This window comes from Henckelia pumila, chromosome 4 (assembly GCF_033568475.1).
Source record: "Henckelia pumila isolate YLH828 chromosome 4, ASM3356847v2, whole genome shotgun sequence".
Lineage (NCBI taxonomy): Eukaryota > Viridiplantae > Streptophyta > Magnoliopsida > Lamiales > Gesneriaceae > Henckelia > Henckelia pumila.
In genome coordinates this window covers 155,944,946-155,961,062 of record NC_133123.1, presented here as the reverse complement: position 1 = coordinate 155,961,062, position 16,117 = coordinate 155,944,946, and the positions used below count along the sequence as shown (strand labels likewise).

General features: G+C 32.1%; 1 protein-coding gene and 1 long non-coding RNA gene across 2 annotated transcripts; both read left to right on the top strand.

Annotated features, from left to right (window-relative positions):
* Positions 1-505: 505 nt before the first annotated feature.
* On the top strand, positions 506-2,515 carry LOC140866262 (uncharacterized). Its single transcript, XR_012144829.1, has 3 exons — positions 506-1,667; positions 1,785-1,871; positions 2,002-2,515. It is a non-coding gene; the product is annotated as an uncharacterized lncRNA (long non-coding RNA).
* Positions 2,516-3,770: 1,255 nt separating this feature from the next.
* LOC140865922 (APO protein 1, chloroplastic) lies at positions 3,771-6,895 on the top strand. Its single transcript, XM_073270762.1, has 5 exons — positions 3,771-3,898; positions 4,096-4,206; positions 4,334-4,407; positions 5,395-5,768; positions 5,906-6,895. The coding sequence occupies exons 2-5, from the start codon at positions 4,152-4,154 to the stop codon at positions 6,741-6,743; spliced, it is 1,341 nt and encodes a 446-aa protein (XP_073126863.1). The 5' UTR covers positions 3,771-3,898; positions 4,096-4,151; the 3' UTR covers positions 6,744-6,895.
* Positions 6,896-16,117: the final 9,222 nt, after the last annotated feature.

The following is a 16,117-nucleotide window of genomic DNA, read 5'->3' as shown; positions in this document are numbered from 1 at the left end:
TTTTATCTTATTTATCAAAATGACATTCTTTATCTTTATTTGTATTTTTAAATATTTAGATTAGATTGTTATTACTCTTAAAATTTTGAATATTTAATTCATCATGTGACTTCTAAAAATAACATGAAAATCAATTAACATAAAAAATTTATATATATGCACGCATCGCGTGCAATGAACACTAGTAATTATAATAATTGAGAGATGCTGAACATTATTTAATCATAAGAATAAGACGATCATATCATCTATAATTTTAAAAACAGAAAATATTATCAAAACATCATAAATTTCAAAAGCACCACAAAACAAAAGTATCAAAATAATTATCAAATTATGTAAACATGACATCCTTAGTTATATGGACAATAATTTATGGACTATTATATACACATATATATAACATATAATAAAAATAATATTTCTCAATTAAAATATTATTTTGCTCATGTATAAATAAATAAATAAAACCTAATAAAAAAGGCTTAAACCTCCTCAATTTCCACTCCTTTTCCGGCACGCTGTCTCTGTGTCCCAACTTTCTTTGCGCGAACGCTAAGAATCTTTGGTATTTCGAATCCGATTAATGTTTCTTTTGATGTTTAATCTGTATTTTTAAGTGAATTTGTATATTTGATGCATTGTCCATGAAATTTCAATGTTTTTTTTTGTTTTTGTTTTTGTTTTTGTTTTTTTGGAAATTTGGTTCTAATTAGCGGCCTTTAGAGACGCTGCTTTATGGATGATGTGCTGTCTTCATATGAATTTAATGTAATGTGATGAGAACAGAAAAGGGGGTAGCGAAATGAAGTTAATGTGGCAGTTTTCGGATTAAACTTTGACGCGTTCAAAAATTTCCGTTCAAATAAATTACCTTGGAACGATAATCACGAGCCAATTTTTTCAATAAAACGAGTCGAATGATCCCAAAATATTTCTGTATCAAAGAAAACATGTGAGATGACTCATCCGAAGGCGAAACCATTCCGACGCTCAATTAAGTATTGGATTCAATATAAAATGTATGAAAAATTGCAAGGATATAAAATATGAGAAAGACATCTAAAAGACATAGATGAGATGTATAAGGAGAGAGAGAGGTGTTATGTAAAATTACAACCTGTCTGTATAAGGGTTAGAGGTCCCGGAAGAGAGTTTCAGTCCACGTAGAATTGTAATATATAATATAACTAGATTTATGCATATCCATGCAATGTTATGATAGGATTTTTATCATATCATCAAACTTGATGCTTCAACTTCTGTAGATGTTCATTGTGGCAGCAGTTTGCGGTCTTTATGCTTTATTTGGTTATAATGTTATGATATGAAATGGTAGATTGGTGATTGCTAGCAGGAATATGAGTTATTTTTCGTTGAAGCTGGTGCGAGCTGAAAATTTGAGGTCTAGACTAACTAGAGTAGATTACTTGAGGATCTTTTTTCATTCTTGAAGCTATTATGTTCCGGACTAAAACCGGTTTTCGGTTGCAAAGATTCGTCCTGTCTTTCAGCAGTACTGGTGGAAAGATCCATAATGTCTTGCTGAATTTTTGCTCTCTTGGTCTCGGCCATTTCGGTTCCATACCAAAGAAGCCCTTTGAGAGTTTTTAGCTACTTCCACTTTGTTGCTCGGTTCTATTTTGATGTCTTACCAGCTCTGGAAGGTTTAACTGTTTAAGTACTTGCTTGTGTGGATTGAATTTTATCTTTCTACCACGTTTAGTGGCAGATCGAGATCGTAGCGTCTGTTCTTTAAACTTCTTTAACATATAACCCACCAGGTAGGAAGCCATTTGAGTTGCTGTGTGTGAAGGAGGCAAATGAGGCTTCTGAGTGAAACATGGCTGTGGGTTCGTAGTTTGGTAAAGGTACACGCTCCTTCATCCTCTTTCGGTTCTTGTTCGTTTTGAAATTCTTGTAGCCTGTCTGTTCGAGGTTCACACTGGCTGGAACAAATTATCATCGTCGATCGTTCACTTAAAAACTGATATCTAACAGTTTTCTGGACCCGCCCGCACAATTTTAAGAGATAAAGCCATAGCCATAGCAGGACGAGTCACCATAACCAAAAATGGAGAATGTTCACGGGTTTCTTGTCCCGTGTGTTTGAACGTACTTCAGGCGCCCCCCGATGCTGATATTAGGATGACACTAGCAGTGCACTTGAGTCTGTGGCACCCCGAGGATGTGAAGTTGCAGTGGGATATTATGCACAACAAGAAGCAATCTTTCATTCATCTGCCTTCGTTGGTCTTTGGTTTCGGATTAGCTCTTTTGTGTGTTTCGACCAAAAATCAACCCCGACTTTTGGCTTTTAAGAGGAAAGGGGATGCCAGTGTAGTTTAGATTCAAATTTCAAAATTTACCACATTCACTCTCTTGAAGTGTAGATTCGGGAAATGTTATATTGGTATGTAAATTATTGGTATACCATTAGTTATTCCAAATGCTGAACACAGTTATTCGGGTGAAGTGACAAAAAATGTCATAATGGCCACCTATTTGTTACAAATCAAACCAAAATTCATAATCAACTTCAGATCTTCCAAATTCTTAATCAACTTCAGATCATATTTATTCCCAAATAATTTCAAGTAATTGATCTTATATATATCATTAATAACACATACACAATAAAGCCATAGAACAATTTGCAAGAGTATTTTTTTTAAATGATAAAGAGGATTTGGACAATGACATAAATGAAAAATATGTCATAATTCTCTTTGTCACGATTTATCGTGAAACATAAGATATTAATTGAATTCATATTATTAGATAATCCATTCTCTCGTTATCAATATATTTTAATATATTATTCTTTATCTTACTATATATCGTATCATATTGTAAACTTTTAATTAACTAACTTTCATTTAATTAGTAAAATTTTAGAAAATTACGATTATATTCTAACTTAATTTACAACAAAACCAAAATGATTAGATAAAATTAATAATTTTATATAATCTTATATATTTTTTAGTATTAAATACTTTCTTATTTACCAAAATTACGTTAACTTTGTGCTTTAATTGTCTTTTTATTTACGAAAATGTCACTCACATGTAAAATTAATGTATTTGTTGTATTTTAATGATATTTATTTACAAAAAACATTATATTATTTTTTGTATTTTTAAATTTTTTTCTTTTTTTTTTCCTTAAAAAACACAAATTTTACAAGCACGCACGATAATATTAGTGTTGATTATTCAACATTAATTAACATAAGTCATGCATAGGGTAATAATGAATGCTATTTACTTGGGAGCTGCACTTAATTTTTTGATCGTCTCATATTCCTGAGACAAACCAATTTAGAGCCCCGTTCGCTTTTAAAAGACTTTTTAAAAAATAATTGCTTTTTAAGTTGGCTTTTAAAAGTGCTTTTTTAAGTAAAAACTAAATTAATTTTGTGTTTGGATAAATAGATTGAAAATATTTTTTATAAACTAAAAGCCTTTGAAAAGCTACAAATATTAGCTTTTAAATAAGCACTTATTTTGGCTTAAATAAGTGCTTTTAAAAGCACTTTAAAATTATCCAAACACATTTATAACAACAAAAACACTTTTTTTTTTTTAAAAAAACACTTTTTCTCTTTGACTTTTTAAACTAAACGGACTCTTAATTAAATTAAATATTTTTAATTCTCGGATCCAAAATAATAGAATTGATACGAGAAATAGGAGTTTTTTTAAATTTTTTTTAATTCAATATATACACATAAGCGGGACCCGGAGATAAAGCCCAATAAAGCGAATCGGGCACTCGGAGATTTTCGCTCATTCAATCATTCTCCAGTCCTCTTCGAACAGTTGGGGAACGGCGCTTGGAGTGAAGACTTTCGTTATTTAGAGGCTGTAATTCATTTAAAGATCGAAAATTTCAGGTGATTTTCGTATATATATTTGTAAATTTTTCGGTAACCTGTCCTTGTGGTATACGCATTTGCATTAGCAACCTTCGTAGCTGAATTGAGCTCAATTTTGTTTGTTTGTTTGTTTTTGGGTTAATTTATCGAATTGGATAGCGTGTTTACGTTATGTTTGAAGCTAACCATTTAACGAAGTGCACTTTTGTTTTCAGATTGCCAAATTTGTGTTTTCTGGTGAGATTGTAAGATAAGAGTCTATATAAGATAGATGCTACAACAATTACCAGCGGTGGTTTACTCTCCATGGATCCCACTGAAAAAGGGTAAAACCTTCAGCCTTTTGATATGTATCTAGAGCGCAAGTGTGACATGTACCCAACTTCATTCCTTGGAGAAATTTAAGCGTTAAATTGCCAACTTCTGCTTATTTGATGTTATCTATCCTTTCAGGTGTTTTATCTGGCTCGATGGAGCTTAAGACGTCTCATTTTCCAATTCCAAATTCATCTTTCCTGGGGATAAAGGTAATTTTGTTTATTCGAGTCACATCTTTGATTTGGTGGTTTCTGCACGTATAATGGGCCTCTACGAATAGCTCAGGCTAAATTTACTTTCGAGAATCTTAGTGCAAGCAGTGGAAGAATTAATTTTCATATCGAGATTTGAATATGGGATATAAACGCATTCTGCCCATTTAACACCCATATTTCCATTTTGTTCCTTTTGATTTGTGCAACATTTTTATCTTATCAGTTAAAATTACTCTTTGCAATGTACCTTACGAGGTTCAGGTAGAGTACTTTTGTTAGTAGTATAGCGAATCCAATCTACTGAGGGAAATAAAGGGGAAGTGATTGGAACAGGGATTGGTGGTTTCAGGTTTGATGCCAAATTGGCAATATAGGTTTATATATCTCACAAGGATCAGACATTCTGCTGTTGCGCTCTATGAGGAAGGGGACATTTATTGTGTAGAAAACAAATTCTTTTTAACTTTCAAATTTTGCTGTTGCTCTAGCCCCTGATATGAGTCTGCTTGCTCGAAATACTCCTTGAAGGTCTAGGGTAGACTAGATTCTACCATAACATTTGTTGATTCGTTCTAAGATAGGATTGCGCTTAGCTGTAAATGCTTCACGATGGGTTTCTAGCTTGTTGAAATTTCATTTAGGATTTGCTGTGTTGAGAGAGACTATGACGTAAATGACAAAGGAGATTGAGGAAGGCATTTAACTGCATGATAGAACATACAATGTTTGCTTTGTGGGACATTTTTTATCCTTGCAAATGTATTTCATTTTGGTGTTTCAAATTTCAGTTGCACTTCTAAGCAGCTGTTAAGTTTGAGTTTTACTAATTCACAAGTTAACCTTAATAACCAACTGTGGACTAATGATCTTATTGTGCAAGGCTGCCTCGAGTCCTTGCCCTTATTTATGAGTAGAAATGTTTAATAGTTTTCGACAGTGTGTGACAGTTGATCATTCAAATGATTAACGGTTGATTTGCAGTTCCAGGTCACCCATGCTTACGAAAATGAGAATGCTACAAGAAGACGAATAATAATCTTCTGCACAGACAGCAGGCTTACTCATGGTCGCAAAGTGAAGAAACTTGAGGCGTCGCTACAGAATGTGGATCTTCCGCCGATACTTCCAAAGAAAAAGAAGAAGCCCTATCCTATACCCATAACGAAAATTCAGCAAGCTGCCAGGGCTGATAAGAAATTGGCACAAATGGGAATTGAGAAGCCACTTGAGCCTCCTAAGAATGGACTGCTTGTACCTGAGCTAATTCCTGTTGCATATGAAGTAGTCGGTGCTTGGAAAATTTTAATAAGTGGACTTGCACGACTCTTGCATGTTGTTCCTGTTCATGCTTGTAGGTAACCCAAAGGCAAATTCAAAACAATTAAGACGTTTCAACTTTTCTCCCACTTCATCTCTAGGATTTGTTTAGGAGCAGTTGATCTGTATGCATTATGCAATTGTTGAAGTAACATTATTATTGTTTCTCTTGCAGCGAGTGCTCAGACATCCACGTTGCCTTAGCTGGCCACAATATTCAGGACTGTTGTGGCCCGACTAGTGGAAGCCGCAAAAGTTTCCATTCATGGGTGAAGGGTTCCATTAACGATGTGCTTCTCCCTATTGAGTCATACCATATGTACGATCCTTTTGGCCAGCGCATCAAGCATGAAACTCGTTTTAATTATGACAGAATTCCTGCCGTGATCGAACTTTGCATCCAAGCAGGCGTTGAATTGCCTGACTATCCCTCGCGAAGGAGAACAAAACCCATCCGAATGCTAGGTAAGAAAGTGATTGATATGGGTGGGTTGATTGAAGAGCCTGAACTCCACAGCTCTTATGGTTCAGAATCATCGATTATGGAACTTGACACTTATCGAATCCAAGATCGATATTCACCCCCTGCGGAATCGGATGTTCCTAAGATTGCACAGCAGACTGTCAAAGCATACGAGAAAGTTAAGCGGGGTGTAACAAAATTGATGAAAAAGTACACAATTAAGGCGTGTGGCTATTGCTCGGAGGTTCATGTGGGCCCCTGGGGTCACAACGCGAAGCTTTGTGGGGAATTCAAGCATCAGTGGAGAGATGGGAAACACGGTTGGCAAGATGCAACTGTGGATGAAATGTTTCCTCCCAATTATGTCTGGCATGTTGAAAATCCAAAAGGGCTGCCATTGAAACAAACACTCAGGAAGTTCTATGGTAAGGCACCAGCGGTGCTTGAAGTGTGTATGCAGGCTGGCGCTCAAGTACCTGATAAGTACAGGTCAATGATGAGACTTGATATCGTGGTTCCCGAAAAAGAGGAGGCTCGATTTGTTGCATGACAAGTTAACTTTGTACAGCTTGCAAACGATTATGCTTTAGATCCGACTATAGTAATTAGTACCCAAATTGTGACTTTATTATATTAACTTTATATGATATAAATTGCGAAAAAGAGAACAGGAACAGGCTTCCACCTTCAGATCATTGCTCACAGTTGCACCTCATCTTTTATCAGGTTTTTTTTTTCCTTGCGTCTATTTACTTACCTTTCCCTTCGAATATTTCGTTAAATTATCTTATTGTCTGCTGAATATAGGTGAAAGGAAAATGTTCACTCTGTTTCGTAGTTCCGTTCAACATGCATCACGGGTTTAGTTGTTATGGTTAAATGACTTAATTTTGATGTGTATATGATATGTTTGGAAGCAGTTTTCACAGCACAATGCGCCTTAATATGATGAAATGAATGTAGGATGGCAAAAACGAACCAACTTTTTTCGGGAAATTCATTGTTCGAAGCAACAGTTTCCCCACCAGTTTGTGTGATTCTGTAGTCAAAGGTCTAATGATCAAATCCTATAAATTATTAATTGATGGAACTTTCGGGAGGCTAAATTGTAGAAGACAATAACTACCTTTTTTGTTCAGACTGTTATACGATTTGAAGGATTTGTGTAATGAAATCGTTATCTATAATATTTTATAAAAACAAGTGTAGGTGCTCTAGAAATAAAGTTTTCGAGAATTCCTATAAAAACAAGTGTAGGTGCTCTTGAAATAAAGTTTTCGAGAATTCCAATGCTGGGAATTCGATGGATTCAATTATTATCTTCTCTAGTCTACAATCTACATTATGTAGCCTGTTTACAAAAAGATATAGTTCACTTCAGAAGACAGGAAATAAAACAAATTGGATTTGCACATAATGTTTATTGATAGGGCTAATAACAATAGCTCGATGAGAATGTGCAAACGAACCAAATCGAGTCGAATAATGGTAAAATTTTAAGGCTCGAATTCGGCTCGATAAGAGTATATTCGAGTTCGAGCTCGATTCGAAGTTCGATAATTTTAAATATTTTGGCTCGAGTTCGGCTCGAAATAAAGTTAAAGTTCGAGTTCGGCTCGAAATATTCGAACCTATTCGTGAACTATTCGGATATTATGGTTCGAAAAGCTCGAAATGTTCGAAAAAGTTCGAAATGTATATATATTTATTATACTAGCAAAATGTACGTGCGTTGCACGTAATAATAATTTTATTTGATTGTGATCGGAGTTATCAAATTTTGAATGTTTAGTTTTATTAAAATCAAGTGTTATATTTTTTTACGGGTGTCAGTTCAAACTTCAGTAACTATGATTCAATATCTAATTAGCTACTGAAGTGATCATATGACCTATTTAACTTTTTTTTTTTGTTATATTTGTCGGTTTTTTATAGACGTTTTTTTAGTGATATTATATGTTTATTCATTAAGTTTTATTTTTTAAAGCTAACAATTTTAAAACAATAACATATGTTATATATTTATTGAAAAATGTAAAATATTTATATTGTTACAAACGGTAGGATCAAGAGATTTGTATTTTACTAAAAACTATAGTTGCTGGTAATTGTGTAACGCAAATCTTTTAGATTGTATCACAGTTCAAACAAATACATATTTCAGTTGTTCAACCCAAGAGGACAATTATTGCACCCAAACAATCACCTTATCAACAATTGTGCTTTCAATCAATGTGAATCGAAACTATGGTCTTGACTCTGATACTAATTGTATGACCGAATACGTATCGCTTTATCAAAATTTATAGTTGATGGTAACAATACGATTCAAATATCTTAAATATTACAAAATCTCAAGCATCGTGTTTCGATTGCTCTTAGAGACTATCATTGCATCTCAGCTTAAACAATTTATGTTAAATGATAATTTTACTTATATTGATTTTTAAGAAAAAAAAAAACAGTAATTTCTTTCAGGAAAATGATTTTTTGATTCATCAACTTGTCCAAATTTGAGTTTTAGTCCATTGAGTTGTCAAATTTGGTTATGGTGCACTCACATTTAATTTTCAATTATTGTTTGTCCAATTGATGACTTGATATTTGACAATTCAACAATGTTCGATCTCACTTCAACATTTTCACGTCATGTAAGTATTTTTTTATTTATTATAAGTCAGTATTTTCCAATGAGTCTCTAACCCAATTAGACCTAAAATAACCGAATTAAAATTTATCGTATCAAAAATAAACTTTGTAAACTTAGTGGACCAAATCATAATATTAAATAAGTTAGTGAACAAAAAAAAACTATTTTTCCTTTATTTAAAAGCTTTTATTTAGATATGAAAGTTGATCTTCCATTGATAAAGTAAATAAAAATCACGTATTATTTTTTCTCTGATAAACCATGTTAATCATAAGACAATTGTTGTATATTAACTTGCTACAGTAATATTTTTCAGATAAGTGATTTTTTGATTCATTAACTTATCTAAATTTGAGTTTTAGTCCATTGATTTGTCAAATTTGGTTTTGGTGCACTAACATTTAATTTTCGACTATTGTTAGTTCAATTGCTGACGTGATATTTGAAAATTCAACAATGTTCGATCTCAATTTTTGACTCGAATATATGCTTTTATTCTTAATTTTCTTCAATAATAATCCAATTGAGTTGTTTTAAATTTTATATACATTTAAAGTAGATGTTGTTGTACATGCCATAAAAAAACATTTATATATGAGTGTGATAATTAATTTATAATTTTTAAGAATAGTATGTTAAATATATTATTTGCAATAAAAATTTGAGTAGACTAAAAAAATGTGAAGAGAAATATTTTTTTAGAGGATGAACAATCATATTTAAACAAGTTAAAAACTTTTATAATAAATCATTCAAGTAACTTAGATATAAAAATAACTTGTCTAACTTAAAATCGATTTGAATTTAGTGTGATTTTTTAAGTTTTGTCATGCAATATTTTACGATTTCATAAGTATTAACATTAATTAATTCTATTAGCCAAGTATTATATTGTAATACAAATATCCACATGAAATTTAGTCATAATCATACCCGATCTTTTTGTCTCACTTATTTAAAATACATTTATTTTTTATCTGTTTCAATTATATATATATATATATATATATAAAAGGTTGACCATGAAGGGGACCTCATTCCACATGAGTCAGAGGCCCATTGGCTCATGCGGAGGTTAAATCGAGGGATGTGCACGAGCGGCAGAGACCTGAAGAAGGGAGCAACATGGCCAACCCTCAGAGCATACCCCCTCAATATTTCAGCAGGAAATATGCCCCACACGAGGATCGAACCCGCAACGCTGGAGAATCTCTTCCCACGTCAACTCAGACCTTACCAACTCACCTATGCCCCTGTGGGATTGTCTCAATTATATAGTCTAGTTATCATATTGAATATCATATGTCCCGCTCTTTTAACAATTTATCCATATTAACTTAATATTATTAACTACTTGTATAATTATTTTATTTTATTAGTATTAATTGATTCTATTAGCCAATTATTATACTGTAGTACAAATATCAACTTAAAACTTAATTATAATCATACTCTCTATATTTCACTTATTTAAACTACATCTATTTTTTTTAATTAATAGTATGAAAAATAAGAAAGGCAAATTAGAAAATTGACAATTGGAACTAATCTAGAAATGAGTATATTTTTTAACTTGTACATGAAAATATTAATGTTGTTGATTATATTTGTAGTCTCTAAAATTTTAAAAAAATATTACACATAAGTATTAATTATGAAATGAAAAGTGATAATAACTAAAGTGTCACTTTTATAGATATATATTATAACAAATAAATTAATACATATTTCAATTAATATAATAATTTTTTTAGTTTAGGAAATGAATTAAATTTAACAATTAATTTACTTTGAATAATTTTATTATTATTATTAATCATTAATTAATTAATTAATTAATAACTTTTTTTAATTTAAGACATGAATTAAATGTTAAAAATTAATAAAAAAATTAATTACTCTAGACGAATCTAGAAAATGAAAGGAAAAACCAAAAAAATACATTGGAAATGACAAAAATATTTAATTAATATTATGTAAGATAAATAAGGGCAAATTCAAAAATTTACAATTGGAACTCATATATTTATAATAGTAGTAATAGATTAATATAATATTTTTTTTAGTTTAGGAAATGAATTAAATTTAACAATTAATTTACTTTGAATAATTTTATTATTATTATTAATCATTAATTAATTAATTAATTAATAACTTTTTTAATTTAAGACATGAATTAAATGTTAACAATTAATTAAAAAAATTAATTACTCTAGACTAATCTAGAAAATGAAAGGGAAAACCAAAAAAATACATTGGAATGACAAAAATATTTAATTAATATTATGTAAGATAAATAAGGGCAAACTCGAAAAATTCACAATTGGAACTCATATATTTATAATAGTAATAGATAATTATATTATATTAATTAAATATTAAGGTTCGCGAACTATTCTCGAACTATCGAACAAAATAATTTCGGCTCGAGCTCGGCTCGAAAAAAAGTTCGAACATGTTCGAATTCGGCTCGAGTTCGATAAGCTCGAATACGAATTCAATATTTATCGAGCGTACTCTTAAACCTCACGAACAAGTTCGGTTCGTTTGCAACCCTAGGTGAGATGCAAATGTGACATATGTGAGTTGACAAGACGAAGAGCAGACGTCCTAATTTTAGTAGTAAAAATAACAGTTATACACGAATTTAACAATAACAATGTAATATAAATAACAATAGGACATGAAGATAGTTACTCATCTCATTACGACATAGTATAACTAGTATAGATATGTGATATATTTACGTTGGAGAAAAAGTTCCGATGTTTTTTTTGTACGAGACCGATTAGTATTTTATGTTTTCAATATATCATACAAATACACTGAGAATGTTTATCCAGGTGTAGCATAGAATCACATTATATTTAACCTACACCCATAAAAATATAATGTATTTTCAGCGAAATGTAAAACTATGTATTAGATGAAACAAATTCTCCTTATATATATATTCTATGTATTTAACTTATAAGTTATTGTTTAGATGAAAAAAATTCTCCATATATATATTCTATATATTTAACTTATAAGTATTAATTGGCGCAAAAACTTTCTCACAACGATATTCCAAATGATCTTAAGAACATGAGATTTTTTTTCGTTGGACGTGGAAACATTGTTTGTCGGAGATGTTAGTCGAGTAGATATTGTGCATAAATTAAAGCATGTCCAACAGGAAGTTAAAGCACATGTCAAGAAACTGATTTTGTTTATAGATAAAATTGATACTATTTTTAGTGAAGGGAATAGAGGGAAAGCGGTTTCTATTGTCTTAAGGTAGTGTTTGGAAGAGCTTCTAGGAATCAGTTCTCAACTTTTCGTTAATAAAATTTCATAAAATTTCAAATTTTTGTGAAGTAAAAGCTGAGAAGTGCTTTTCATAAGTTCTCCCAAACACTACCTAAATCTGTTACTTATATAAATAAGTTATGGTGCATTAAATATTTTCAGCGGTTTTATTTAGTTGATCCAAGGATTGCATATAGGAGGGCATGAAAGAGGAACATGAAAGTCATAATTCTAAAACAAACTCTTATAGTTGCGGCTCAACTGTCAGCATGTTATATAAGAGGTTTGTTTCACATCAATATTTTAGTCATGTATTTTGAATGAATTTTATTAGTTTTAACATGTCAAAGCATAGCAATATGTGGTTTTAGTTACTGATAGTCGTGGTTATGACTGATTTTTTAAAAAATTTTCTAAGTAGGACTGCCTTACCTGACAACAAAATCATCCTCAAAACGATGTTCCAAGTGATCTTGAGAACATGAGTTTTTTTTTTGTTGGACGTGAAAAAAATGTATGTCGGAGATGCTAGTCGAGTGGACATTGTGCAGAAGTTAACACATGTCCAACATGAAATTGAAGCTCATGACAAGAAATTGATTTTGTTTATAGAAAAAATTGATTCTATTTTTAGTGAAAGATATAGAAGAAAAGTGGTTGCTATTGTTTAAATCCATTACTTGGTAGAATAAGTTATGGTGCATTGGTGCCACAACTGTGGAACACGCTCGAGAGTGGGGAGGCTATGATGAGTTATGTCTAAAAATTCCACTGGGATTGGGTCCAATCCTAAAGGTACACTCCAAATATTTTTGAGGCTCAAGCTTATTTAAGTATTATTTATATTTAATTCCAGCAGACCTTGAATTCTACAAAAGCCCATAAGAGGCTAGAGCCCGTGAAACTCTCCGAATATCTATAAATAGCTTAAGTCACCTCATTATTAAGTTACATACTTTCTTTAGCACTATAACGCTCTACTCTCGGGGCAAGTGTTGCCGATACAATCAGTGTGATGACCCGAGTTCTAATCTCTCATTAATCAACACTGTTAGACAATAATCAAAGTCTAAACAATGAATCAATGTCTAAACAAAAGACAATTTTTTTTTTTTTAAAATTAGATTGCCCTGCGCACGCGCGGGCATCACCCCTCGCGCGCGCGCAGTTCAACGAGCCCGAGGCTCCATGGGCTGGCTCGCGCGCGCGCGAGCAGTAGCTCGCCCGTGCGCCAGCCACGGCACCAGAAAAAAAATGTTGGCTCAGCTGCTGTCAAAAATGAAATCAAGCCTACAATTGATTCAAGATCATCTCCTACAAAAGTCTAGACATGGTTTAATCAATCATAACATCTAACATGCATTCTAACATGCCATAATTGTTAGGAATAAACCATTCCAAGGCTTTACAACATAATCAAAATCTCATAAACATGCAATAATCTTGTCATATAAAAACTAGTTCAAGATACAACATGTTGGAGTCAAATATTTGAAACATTACTCAAATTTCAAATATAATAACAAGACTTTTAGATCATCCTTAACAAGTCTTGATACAAGTAACTTCTAAAATGATCATGTTTACGACTCAATAAACTTCATGACAGTTCAAACAACTCCTAACTCGGATCCTCACACTATATCTCTTCAATCCTTGTTCTTCATGATTGCTTTTGCCCTGTTCCAATCCCCCTATTGCAATGACACATACAACAAAACAATAGCCGGATAACTCCGGTGAGAAATATATTTCCCAGTAAAAGCAACTAAACATGCATATCAAACATATATCAAGATCATGATATAACAGTAAATACAATGCATGTTTTCAAAACAAGGTTCATTTCATCATTCGTCGGTTGGGATCCCGAGAAGTAGATATCATAACTAATCCACCGACTCTCCCGCTCGAGGTGGGGTTACTTATCTTTCTTCTCTAGACTTTGAAGCAATCATATATGCAAATCAGACGCTAGGCTAAATCAACCACCCAGGCCATACATATAAGATTCCTCAAATCGTCTATTCGAACGTTTCCGTTCATTTCAAAATCAAGGAATAAGTCTTCAAGATGAATGCAACATATATCATCATTAAGGCATTCATAACATCAAAAACTTATTCAACAACTCAAATGAAAGCACATAAGAGCAAATAAACAAGCAAGTATGTGATTTAGGGGAACTCGATACACACCATCTCGAGTTGTATTCCCAATCGAATAGTAGTCTACTTTTACCTTCGTATTTCGTCTGTTCTGAATTCTTCAACCTCAAAACATGCACATCAATCTTTTTTCAAGTCATTCCTTTCAGAATCGAGTCGAAATCATCAGCACATCTTCAATCAAATCATTTCAAATCTCAAGCAAACTTCCTCGGTTCACTATTCGACTTCTTGAGTTGCTTGAGCTCGTAGCATGTCTGACATATAAAGATTGCATCTAACAATATCAGTATACAATCCCAAGATCATTGACTCAATCGTAGAATATCATTATGGTTTCAAAACATAACCAATCATCGTAGCGATTGACAATCGGGAATCGTTACGGTATTGAATTCATTTCTAATTCCAATTCCATTCATACGGATTTTCATATCCGTTCATCGTCATTCAACTTTTCAAACCAACAGCTATTATCATAAACATATCAAGGAACATCTCATCTCGAAAATCATCTATCAAACTTGTCTCAAAACACGAATCGACGGTGTAGCGATTAAAAATCGGTACCCGACAAAATATCATATTCGAATCCATTTGTAATTCTAATCATACGTATATGCACTTCATGAACCAGCATTCATATCATCATATCCACATCTATAATCCTGGATATACATGCTAACATCAACACTGAATACCATTAACATGAATTCTTCAAGCCGGTATCGAATATACAAACAATAGAATTCCAAAAACATTCTAAACTCATAACATCTGATCTCTGCCCAATTTCGTTCTAAAAAAAAATACTTAAAGTACTCAGAAACTTACATCAAGTCGAAGTACTTATCGCGAGGATTCCAGAACATCTTTCGGAATTGAAATCGGACGAACGGATCAAAAGTTACGGGGGTTTGAAAATTGGAAAGAAAAATGAATCAAAGGTCTCGGCTCTCGGCTCTCCTCTGTGCAAAATTCTGAATGAAATCTGAGTGATACACGTATTCATGCTGATAATTATAATTAAAATCAGATAAGTGTTGACTAATTGCCATTTAGTCCCTAAAACCTCAAAAATTGCAATTTAGTCCTCGGCCTTCGTTTTAATTCAATTTCAATCCTAAATAATTTAAGAATATTAGAATTTAAATCAAAACTCTAAATATTCCCAAATTAAATATACTCGGATTAAAATTAAATAAATTCGGATTAATCAAATAATCCTGGTTATTTGCAATTTAGCCCTTCAACGTCGATAATTGCAAATCACTCCCTGATCAGGTTAAATCTTCACAATTCATCTTCTTTAATTTCCGAAACATGAAATTAAATCTTCAATTCCATAAATATTCAAATCGAATATTTATTCTTTTAATTTAAGAATTCTCGGAATTTAATTCTCAAAATCCGCATATTCTCAAATTAAATATTTTCAGCTCGGAATTTAAATCTATCATTTTCATAACTTCTCAAATAAATATTAGCCCATAATATGGAATTTAATTCTCAAATTCCATAATTCATAATTTAATATTTTCGGGCCTTACAATTCCTCGCCTCTAAGAAATGATTTCGTCCTCGAAATCGTAGTCAAGCCAAATATCAAGTCTGATAGACTGAATGAGTATCTGAAGTTATTCTCACTTCAATCATTCAACTCTAATCTATTCAGTTGTACTCTAAGTACTGAATATAATTCTCTCAGTATTCCTCTTGTCTGATTCAAGTACACAGAAGGAATCTATCAATACTTCCTTACTTTAGATACATGAAACAATTCAGAATCATTGTATCAAGCTGAAAAGAATAAAT

What these genes read in the sequence shown, in the direction of transcription:
- LOC140865922 (XM_073270762.1), top strand. Translation starts at nt 4,152, where the DNA reads ATGCTACAACAATTACCAGCGGTGGTTTACTCTCCATGGATCCCACTG. An exon ending in ATGGATCCCACTGAAAAAGG is followed by an intron (nt 4,207 to 4,333) that starts GTAAAACCTTCA and finishes CTATCCTTTCAG; the next exon opens with GTGTTTTATCTGGCTCGATG. An exon ending in GTTCCTGTTCATGCTTGTAG is followed by an intron (nt 5,769 to 5,905) that starts GTAACCCAAAGG and finishes TTTCTCTTGCAG; the next exon opens with CGAGTGCTCAGACATCCACG.